The sequence below is a fragment of the Galeopterus variegatus genome, unplaced genomic scaffold (assembly GCF_000696425.1).
Source record: "Galeopterus variegatus unplaced genomic scaffold, G_variegatus-3.0.2 Scaffold6595, whole genome shotgun sequence".
NCBI classification, from domain to species: Eukaryota; Metazoa; Chordata; class Mammalia; order Dermoptera; family Cynocephalidae; genus Galeopterus; species Galeopterus variegatus.
This window is the reverse complement of record NW_007732706.1, coordinates 108,742-120,321: the sequence shown is the minus strand read 5'-3', so window position 1 is coordinate 120,321 and position 11,580 is coordinate 108,742. Positions and strand designations below refer to the sequence as shown.

General features: G+C 42.7%; 1 protein-coding gene across 1 annotated transcript in view; it reads right to left on the bottom strand.

The window, feature by feature from the left end:
- Window positions 1-259: 259 nt before the first annotated feature.
- The window catches only part of ZHX3 (zinc fingers and homeoboxes 3), a 64,985-nt gene continuing 53,664 nt past the window's right edge, over window positions 260-11,580 (bottom strand). Inside the window, exon 2 of the mRNA XM_008591037.1 lies at window positions 260-4,155. Within this exon, the coding sequence (XP_008589259.1) occupies window positions 1,103-4,003 (2,901 nt within the window). The 5' untranslated portion in view covers window positions 4,004-4,155 and the 3' untranslated portion in view covers window positions 260-1,102. The remainder of the gene's footprint in view (window positions 4,156-11,580) is intronic.

Here is an 11,580-nt window from a genome sequence, read left to right as displayed (position 1 = left end):
ATAGGCTTTCTGCAAATGCTAAACAGATGGAAAACATGGCACCCTTCCCCCTAAAAATTATGGGGAGACTTGGAAGTCTCAGTTTCCTTAACTGAGTGAAGAAACAACAGCAGAACTATTTTTCAAAACTGTTGTGTTCAAATGAATTTAAAATATTCAGAGAAAGAAAAAGAACTTTGTCCTTTTTAGAGGTCTTAATTAGAAAGCAACTGGGGTGGAAGAGCTGGGATTTGCTGAGCCAAAATAAACAAATAACAACAATGTTCAGCTATTTTATGGAAACAATGGAACAACATCCAGGAAATATAAGGGCTGCCATTTTGGAACCACAATCCCTTCAGCTGCTGCAACACTCCTTCCTCCTGGCTCCCACCCGAGCTTCTGGCTGCCCTGTGATGGGGCCTCTAATGAGGAGACAAATATAGAAGGTGAGGGAGGAAAGGCAGAGGCTAGGAACTCAAGGACCAAGAACCTAGAAATCAACACCCAGTAATGTGACTTGTCTGGGGCTTGAAAACTGTGTCTTAAATGATAAAATCATCTCCTAAATTTTACATTCAGATATTAAAATACCATGATCCAGAGAAACTGAGGAGCAAAATTCAAGCTTTTGATCCTGTAGTATATGTCCAAGAGGGAAGGTGATTTTCCATTACAATAAATATTTCTAGTATATAAGAAAGAATGACAGAAACACAAGACAGGATTTTCAATGTTGGAAAAAAGTACTTCATGTATCTAAGGACAATTAAAGGCTCTCTTTCCTTTTTTTCACCAAAAGGAACAGTTGAATTTCCTTTAACATCCTATTGCTCTCTCCGGTTGTGGATCTGCCTGATTCAAATGATGTTTTGACCTATTTACTTATTCTCCTATTGCTAAGAAATGGCTAGAAAAGCTTGGACCCCTTTATGTTCACCATCTTCTTTCCCCTGCACAGGTTTTTAAAAACATAAAACAAACAAAAAAACAACTCTCAACCCTTTGTCATGTTATGCTCCCATGGCTTCTGCTGCCAGCCATCCTGAAGCAGCCAGGCAGTTAGTCCTGCTGCCAGACAGCCTCAGAGATAGCAGGTGCCCCTCAGGAGTGCATCCTCTCCTCACCCACAGAGGACAGCCATGGCTCCCATGTACTCCTTACCTAGTGGAAGTCCGGCCTGGGGACTCGAAGTGTCAAAGGGCTCTGAGCTGGCCTCAGGGGCGCTGGGCTCCCATGACTCACTGTTCTCAGACATCTCTGAATAGGTGTCACCCATCCCTTTGTGAACTGCCACAGGCTCACCAGCACCAGGGCCCTGGTCCTCACCGCCTGTGTCTGCCATGGCCCGGGTCTCCTCACCCATTTTTTCAGCAAACCACTGCTTGACCTGCTGGGAGCTCATCTGGGTCTTGTCGCAGAGGTTCTGCAGGTCTTCCTCATACAGCATCTTGTGTGTCAGGTAATAGTCTTGCAGCAGCTCCCGGTTGCCCGGGGCAATGACCAACAGCCCTGGTGGGAAGTTGCCCCTCTTGTAGTCTTCATACCACTTCAGCTGGCCATTCTTCAGGGCGTACCTGCTGTCTCCAAACCAGCGCACCACCTCTGGTCGCGGCAGGCCTGTCTGGGCCATGATGGAGTCATAGTCCTGGTTGCTGGGCCACTGCGTCTGGACAAAGAGCTGCCGCAGCAAGTGCCGCTGCTGGGCCGTCTTTTTGTAGCTCACTTTTCCTGGGGGCTGCTCTGCCAGCTTGCTTGGCCCATCATCCTCAGGTTCACAGGCACCCAGCCCTGGAAGCTCACTCTTGCCATTGGCTTCAGTGACCCGCAGGTTCTTGAGATTGATTTTGATGGGGCTGACTTTGCGCTCTGCCAAAGTGTGGCTGCTGGGCCCCTCTGGGGAACCATTTTCTCCAGGGACCCTCAGCTCAATGGCTGGGCACTCTTCTCCACCCTCACCCTCAGCAGGCTCTTCTTCCTCCTGAGAGACATTCCCATCAGCCTTCTTGGTCTCCTCAGCATTCACTTTTTTCCGTCTCTCTGAAAACCAACTATCAATTTCTCTTCGGGTCATTTTGGTTTCACTTCTCAGGCGGTCCAGTTCCTCGTCAAGAGGCAGGGGGTTTTGTGCAAAACTGCTCTCCAGGACCCTGAGTTGCTCAGGTGCTCTCTCCTTGTATTTGGTTGGTGTGAAGTCAGGAGTCTGGTGCCAAGATTGTCGCTTGGCAGAAGGGTGCACTGCTAGTGTAGCTGCTGCCGGGATGCAGGTCACTTCAGGGGCCTTGGACAATGGGGAGACGGGCACCTCTGGCACAGAGTCAATGATGATGGAGCTGGGATCTCCAGGCATCATGCCTCTGGAGCCTTTCAGGTTCCGGCAATGGTATCTCCGGTCACTGAACCATTTCCGCACCTCTCTGGTACTGAGGCCAGTCACTTTGGTCAGATGCTCAACTTCACTCTGCCCTGGGAACTGGTTCCGACAGAAGCTCCCTTTCAGAGCTGACAGCTGTTCGTGAGATTTCTTATTTTTGTAGATGCTAGCATCAAGGAAGGCTTGGGAAGTTATGCTGGGGCATGCCGTGAGGAGTGACTGGGCCGCATTGACCACCTTCACAGCTGATGTTGTGTTTGAACACACAGTGTTAATGGGTGCCACAGTTGGCTGCTTGGGGACAGATGTAACTGTGAGGGGGAGAGATGAGCTTGGTGCTTGCAACCCATTGGCCATCAGTGGCTGAGTGACCAGAAGTCCCCCTGCAGTGCCCTCTGGCTGTCCTACAACATGACCTGGGAGAGCAGCCTGGATGAGATGCTGGACGTTGCCAGCACTGGCAACCAGGGGCGTATTGAGAACCGTGATTGTGGGCTGAGGTACAGACTGGATGACTGTATTGAACATCTTCTTCCGGGCATCCTCTATCTCCTCAGGGGACCAGCTGATACCCTGCTTCAGCCTTTGGGCTGTGAACCAGATCTTGAGCTGTTCTTCTGGATACTTAGTTACCACAGTCAAATAGCAGAGCTCAGCTTTGGTGGGGTAGGGAAACTTGTGGAAGGAGTTCTTCAGGAAGCTGTTGGAGTCCATGGCTGCATTGTAGGTTGGAATGCTGCTCAGGGGGATCATTACTTTGGGAAGGGCCTTGGATGTGGGCAGTGGCTGGTGGGTGTGGTGCTGGTCATGTACCGGGGGTTGCTGCTGGAGGGAGAGGAACTGTGCTATACCAGCTGGCAAGACTGGCACTGTTCCTATCAGGGGCCCGTTGGTGGCATGGGGGGGTTTTATGGAGCTTGTAGATGCCTGGATGACTGGAACTGCCCCGTTGACAAAGGAGTTGTCCCCCTCCTTCACCTCCACCTCTCCAGCTGCCAGCTTTGGTAAGGCCTCACCCACAGGCTGGCTGGGGACGTTCTCCTTGAGCATATGAATTTTTTTGGCTTCAGCTTTGCCTTTCATTATCTTCATGATTGGAGTTTTGGTAATGATGATTTCAGCCTGTCCATCAGTCCCTTCAGTGTTGGGCTCTCCTACTAGGTCAGGAGTGCTAGTGCTCTCAGGGACGCTCTGCTCCACGACTACATGATTGTCTGGCTTGGCCACATTCCACACAAAGCTGGCTTCCCCTGAGTGACACTTGGCATTGTGCAAGGAAAGCCCTTCAGGGTTTTTTGCCAGAAAAGGGCACCCAGTGCATACAAAAGTTGGGTCTTTATTAAAGTCTGTGTGCTCTGAGTTCATATGTCCTACAAATTGGGTCACATCCTGTGATCTGAAATCACAGTATTTACAGGAATATAAATAGCCATCCAAAGTGCTCTGATGCCCGTTGGCCAATGCAGAGCCATCAGTACTGCTGGAGTTCTGGGTGGCCTCGCTGCTAGTGGCAGGCGCCTCTGGGGGCAGATCCTGCTGGGGCCCTTCTGGCAAGACCTGAGCAGACTGGGCCTCTGCACTGGAATCCTGCAGCACCACAGTCTTCACTGGGATCATGCACGGAGTGGTGGATTTCCTCTTGCTGGCCATGGTGACAGTTTTTCTGGGTGATCAGCAGGCAAGAGCTTGTCCCACCAATGGCCTCAGAATACAAGTTCTAGCTACTCCATGAGGGCCAAAGAAAAGAGTTTCTAAGGGCAGCTCTTTCAGTTGTTTGCAGAAAGCAGGTTTTCCCTATAAATCTGAGGAAGAAGAGAAAAAAAATTAAGATCTCTCTTTTTTTTTTTTTTTTGTCTTTTTTCGTGTCCGGCAACGGATCGCAACCCTCAGTGTCACGCCTGCACCGGGACCGGCAACGGGATCGCAACCCTCGGTGTCGCGCCCACACCTCGCTCAGCCAGTGAGCGGGAACCGGTCTGTATGTGGGATCCAAACCCTTGGCGGGAGCACCACCGCGCTCCCAAGCGGCGCACTGTAGCAGTGTGCCATCGGGCCGGCCCTTAAGATCTCTTAAGCTCTGTCTGCATATTTCTCAGCTACCCAGACACCCTCTACTGCTTGTCTTCTAGGTATTTTCACAAGGAGTTCCATCAGCAATGTGGAAATGAACTCTGAGTCAGGAGTCCCCTACACACTAACAAAATGAAGCAATGTGAATATCCCCTGAAGAATGACCTGGCGAGGTTCCAGTACTGTATGACAGACGTAAGCCATGTTTCTTGGTTTCTTTCCCCCTCTCTATCCTTGCATTAAGAAACTCAGATTCAAAACAAAACAAAACAAATAAACAAAAAACACCCTCTTTTAGACCTCCAAATTAATTCTGACCATGTCAGAGCGAGAACAAAAGATCCCAGTGTAATTCTTGTTTAAATGTTTGGGCCAACAGGGTTTTTCTCTTCATAGCCTTCCCACATATGAGAACAAGATGATGACTCTGTCTCTCCCATTCCTGGCCCAGAGACAAAGTTCACTGCAGTGTGAATGGCAGGGGTGGGGTGGGCAGGAACACTGGCTGCTGAAGAGCCTGGCCTCTTTCTGTGGCCTTTCTCTGTCTGCTGCTGTACCACATCTATTCCAGCCACAGAAAAGGAATCACCTCACAGTTACTGGCTATACCCCAAACCACTGTCACTCAGATGAAGCCGAAGGTTGAAGGGTCAGGGGATCCATAGAACCAGTTTGTGGCCCAACAAGCTGTACATTCTCTCTCTGGTGCAACAGCTCAAAGCATGGCCTCACCCTGGGTGTGCATCTTATGTGTAACCTTGTATGGGGCTTGCTTTTTTATTTTTCATTTTATTTTTCTTTTGTTGCCTTTATTGTTCCTTAAAAAAAACAACTATTAAATCTTTGATCTGTTTGAAATTTATTTCAAAAGCTGAGTTAATTATTTTCTTATACGTAAAATGATTATAATAATAATTTCATGAGATCCCTTGAGAAAAGTGCTTCTGTGACCCCTGTTACTAATGTATCACCACTACCTTTATCATAATCATCACTACCTTTCTTTTCAGCAAATGATAATGCTGCAATGACTAAAATAATAGTAATTCTAATACTAGAATCCAATTATCAGTGTCTGGATTTGATATAAAAATGAAAAGAAAATTAAAACATCTCTATTCAAATTCTTAGTAAACAAACACAGCAAACTATTTTTTTGATGATAAAAATAATTGCTATTAAAAAATTGGTATTAAGAATAAATATGTACCTAGATATAACCACTTGTCAACTTTTCTCCCATCAATTTGAAATGTCATGCACACATTTTTTACTTAGTTTTTAATTGTAAAGACAAAATACCAATATTAAATTAAATTTAAGAAAATAAAACTACCAGCTGGCTGCTTAGCTCAGATGGTTGGAGTGTGCTGCTGATAACACCAAGGTTTAAGGTTAGATCCCTGTACCAGCCAGCAAAATAAAATAAATAAAACTACTTATAATTTTGTATGCCCTTCCATCTAGTGCAAAGATTTTATACATATTTTTAATCATAATGAGCACACACTTGTGTTTTCTTCACTGAAAATTACATCATAAACTTTTCTGTTATAGAAGCTTCATAATTATAACATTTGATAGCTGCCTAATAATGTTCCACAATGGATTTAACTCATCCCCCCACCCACCCACCCCAGCTGTTGAACAGCATCCCATTTGCATGGATGACAGTGAAATAAACATCTCTGGACATATTGGATGTTTTTCTTCTATCAAATTATTTCCTGAGGCTAAGTACACAGAAATGTGTTTACTAGCTCAAATAGTATCAACATGTCTAAGCTCCTTTATATACAAGGCTACTTCAAAAAGTTCATAAAAAGGGCCGGCCCGGTGGCACACTGGAGAGTGCGCCGCTTGGGAGCGCGGCGGCACTCCCGCCGAGGGTTCGGATCCCATATGGAGACTGGTTCCCGCTCACTGGCTGAGCGCAGTGCGGGCGCAACACCGAGGGTTGCGATCCCGTTGCCGGTCCCTGGTACGGGCGCGACACCGAGGGTTGCGATCCCGTTGCCGGTCCCCGGTACGGGCGCGACACCGAGGGTTGCGATCCCATTACCGGTCAGTAAAAAAAGACAAAAAAGGAAAAAAAAAAAAGTTCATAAAAAAATAGAATTAAAAGATAGTACAAATCTTTCCATGAACTTTTGAAGTACCCTCGTATAGTTGGCAAACATTTTAAATCAAATGCTTTATAATTCCAAATCAGGGAAACTGAGAATAATACAGTTATGTTCCCAGTGAATAAATCAGATTTTTCAGACAAGTCATGGAATACATCAAATAGAATATCTGAAAGCACAAGTGACAAAAGAAAAAACAGAGAAGCTGGACTTTACCAAAACTGAAATTTTTTTTTTTTTTTTTTTTTGTCTTTTTCGTGACCAGTAAGGGGATCGCAACCCTTGGCTTGGTGTCGTCTGCACCGTGCTCAGCAAGTGAGTGCACCGTCCATCCCTATATAGGATCCAAACAAGCAGCAGGAGCGTCGCTGCGCTCCCAGCGCCGCACTCTCCCGAGTGCGCCACAGGTCCGGCCCTGAAAATGTGTGCTTTAAAGGTCACCATCAAGAAAGTGAAAAGACAATCTACCAAATGGGAGAAAAGATCTGCAAATCATATATCTGAGTTATATCCAGAGTATATAAAGAACTCTTACAACTCAACCATAAAAAGATGAATAACCCTGTTTAAAAATGGGTAAAGTTTCTGAATAGACATTTCTCCAAAGATGTACAAATGGCCAATAAGCACATTAAAAAAAGTGTTCAATATCATTAGTTGTTAGGGAAATGCCAATCAAAACCCCAATGAGATACTACTTCACACCTACTAGGATGGCTACAATTATAACGAAAGAAAGTAAAAAGTGTGGGTGAAGATGTGGAGAAATCAGAGTCCTCACACATTGCTGATAGGAATGTAAAATAATGCAGCCACTTTGAAACACAGGTAGTTCCTTGAAAAGTTAAATATAGAGTTGCCGTAAGATCTAGCAATTCCACTCCTAGGTATATACATAAGAGAAGTGAAAACAGGTCCACACAAAAACTTGTACACAAATGTTCATAACTGCATTATTCAAATAACAGTCCCAAACTGGAAACATCCCAAAAGTTTATCAGCTGATGAATGGATAAATAAAATGTAATATATCCATAGAATGGAATATTATGCAGGCATAAAAATTAGAAATGAAGTTCTGATACATACTACAACATGGATGAACTTGAAAACATTATGCTAAGTGAAAGAAGTCAGACACAAAAGGCCACATATTGCATGATTCCGTTTATATGAAGTGTCCAGAAGAGGCAAATCATAGAGACAGAGAGCAGATTAGTGATTTCCAGGGGTGGAGGGCAGGGGGTATGAGGTCTCTTTGTGGGGTGATAAAAATATTCAAAATTAGATAGTGGGGATGGCTGCACAACTCTGAGTATACGTACTAAAAACCACTAAAAGGACATTGAGCCCAAGAAAGGTAGAGGGCAGAAAGTTACAGCACTCAGTTCTGTAGAAGAGGTCATCATTCACACTTTTAAGTTTTCAATCTGGTGACGTCATTCTGCGATACTTCCTGACTCACCTTGGTAACATCTACTTCTGCCCTGCATAAAGTGAATGGAAATAGCTGTGAACATCAGGTTTGTCAGGAGACAGGTAAGAGAGATGCAGACCCACCAGCTGGAAGAAGCACCAACACAAAGGAAGAGAGCACAGGCTCACCACAAGACCAGGCAGCCACAGTACTCAGGAGCATGCCAGCACAGGGCCCCACCTACCCGGCCTAAGCATCTGAGGACAGGGCCAGAACTGCTATTTGTGATGGGGACTGGGTTTCACTGAGGAAAAGGGAAATAAATTGTGTTGCCAGTGTTTTACTTACTAAAACTGAGAAGTGGACAACATGAAGATGTATTTGATTTTTGGAAATAGTCCCAATGTCAGATGGATTCACAGCAGAATTTTACCAAACATTCAAAGAAGAAATGACACCAATTCTATACAAACTATTCCAAAAGATTGAAACAGAAGCAAAGCTTCCAAACACATTCTATGAAGCAAACATCATCCTGATACCAAAACCAGATAAAGATATAACCAAGAAAGAAAACTACAGGCCAATATCCTTGATGAATATAGATGCAAAAATCCTCAATAAAATATTAGCAAACAGAATACAACAACACATATGTAAGATCATTCACCACGACCAAGTGGGATTCATCCCAGGGAAAAGGATTTAAATATACACCCCGAAACAATAAAACTTATTAAAGAGATTGAAACAGAAGCAAAGCTTCCAAACACATTCTATGAAGCAAACATCATCCTGATACCAAAACCAGATAAAGATATAACCAAGAAAGAAAACTACAGGCCAATATCCTTGATGAATATAGATGCAAAAATTTCCCGGATGATTAGTGATGTTGAGCATTTTTTCATATACCTGTTGGCTATTTGTATATCTTCTTTTGAGAAATGTCTATTCAGTTCCTTTGCCCATTTTTTAATTGGATCATTATTTTTTTCTTCTTCTTAAGTTGTTTGAGTTCCTTGTATATTCTGGATATTAATCCCTTGTCAGATAACATAGTTTGCAAATATTTTCTCCCATCCTGTAGGTTGTCTTTTCACTCTGTTTGCTTTGATTGTTTCCTTGCTGTGCAGAAGCTTTTAAGTTTGATATAATCCCATTTCTTTATTTTTTTCTTTAGTTGCCTGTGCTTTTGAGGTCTTTTTCTTTTGTTGCCTGTGCTTTTGAGGTCTTATTCATAAGGTCTTTGCCAGTCCTACCTATTGAAGTGTTTCCCTTGTATTTTTATCTAGGAGTTTTATAGTTTCAGGTCTTATGTTTAAGTATTTAATCCATTTTTTTTTCTTTTTGTCTTTTTTTACTGACCGGTAACGGGATCGCAACCCTCGGTGTTGCGCCCGCACCGCGCTCAGCCAGTGAGTGGGAACCGGTCTCCACATGGGATCCGAACCCTTGGCGGGAGCGCCGCCACACTCCCAAGCGGGGCACTCTCCAGTGCGCCACCGGGCTGGCCCGTATTTAATCCATTTTTAAATTGATTTTGGTATATAGCAAAAAGTAAGGGTCTAGTTTCATTCTTCTACAAGTGGATATCCAGTTTTCCCAGCACCATATATTGAAGAGGCTATCCGTTTCCCAATGGATATTCTTATCAGCTTTGTCAAAGATCAGCTGGCTATAAGTACATGGATTGATTTCTGGGTTCTCTATTCTGTTCCATTGGTCCATGTGTCTGTTTTTATGCCCTTACCATGCTGTTTTGATTACTATAGCTTTGTACTGTACCTTGAAGTCAGGTAGTGTAATATCTCTGGCTTTATTTATTTATTGTGCTCAGGATTTCCTTAGCTACTTGGGGTCTTTTGTTGTTCCATATAAATGTTAGGATTGTTTTTCGATTTTTGTGAAGAATATCATTGGTATTTTTTATGGGACTGCACTGAATCTGTACATCACTTTGGGTAGTATGGACATTTTCACAATATTAATTCTTCCAATCAATGAACATGGAATATCTTTCTTCCTTTTTGTGTCCTCTTTAATTTCTTCCATCAGTGTTTTGTAATTCTCCTTGCAGAGATCTTTTACTTCCTGGCAGAAATTAATTCCCAGGTATTTTATTTTTTTGGTAGCTATTATATGTAAACAGGCTTGCTTTCTTGATTTCTTTTTCTGCTAGTTCGTTATTGGAGTATAAAAATGCTACTAATTTTTGTATATTGATTTTGTACCTGCAACATTACTGAATTCATTTGTCAGTTCTAGGAGTTTTTTGGTGGAGTCTTTAGGCTTTTATATATGTAGGATCATGTCATCTGCAAACAATGACAATTTGACTTTGTCTTTTCCACTTTGCAGGCCCTTTCTTTCTTTCTTTTGCCTGATTGCTCTGGCTAGTACTTCCAATGCTACGTTAAATAGGAATGGTGAGAGTGGGCATCCCTGTCTTGTTCTTGTTCTTAACGGAAAAGCTGAATGCTTTTTTTTTTATATTGGCAGTAGGTTTGTCATATATGCCTTTTACTGTGTTGAGATACTTTCCTTCTATACCTAGTTTGCTGAAAGCTTTTATCATGAAGAAATGTTGAATTTTGTCAAATACTTTTTCTGCATCTATTGAGATAATCATATGGTTTTATCCTTGATTTTGTTGATGTGGTGTAACACATTTATTGACTTGCATATGTTGAACCATCCTTGCCTCCCTGGGATGAATCCCACTAGATATTGGTGTATAATTTTTTTGGATGTGTTGCTGTATTCTAATTGCTAATATTTTGTTGAGGATTTCTTCATCTATGTTCATCAGAGATACTGGCCTGTAGTTTTCTTTCTTGTTGTATCTTTGTCTGGTTTTGGTATCAGGATGTTCCTGGCCTCACAGAATGAATTTGTGAGAGGGCCTCTGTTTCAATTTTTTTGGAAAAGTTTGAAGAGAATTGGTATTCATTCCTCTTTAAAGGTTTGGTAGAATTCAGCACTAAAGACATCTGGTCCTGGGCTTTTCTTTGTTAGGAGACTGTTGATTACTGCTTCAATCTCATTGCTTGTTATTGGTCTGTTCAGGTTTTCCATGTCTTCATTCAGTCTTGGTAGTTTGTATGTGTCCAGAAATTTATCCATTTCCTTCAGGTTTTCATATTTGTTGGCATATTGTTGTTTATAATAGTCTCTAATGATTCATTGTATTTGTGGTATTGGTTGTAATGTATCCTTTTTCATTTTTGATTTTTATTATTTAGATACTCTTTCCTCCTTTTTTTCTTTTGTTAGCCTAGCTAATAGTTTGTCTGCTTTGTTTATCTTCTCAAAAAGCCAACTTTTTGTTTCACTGATCTTCTGTATCTTTTTTGGGTCCCTACTTCATTTAGCTCTGCCCTGATCTTAATTATTTCTTTCTGTCTAATAATTTGGGGATTGGATTGTTCTTGTTTTTCTAGTTCTTTGAGGTGTAGCATTAGGTTGTTTATTTTAAATCATTCTGTTCCTTTTAAGTAAAAATTGATTGCAATAAACTTCCCTCTTATTACTGCTTTTGCAATATCCCACAGGTTATGGTATGCTGTATCTGTATATTCATTAGTTTCAAGAAATGTTTTGATTTCCTGTTT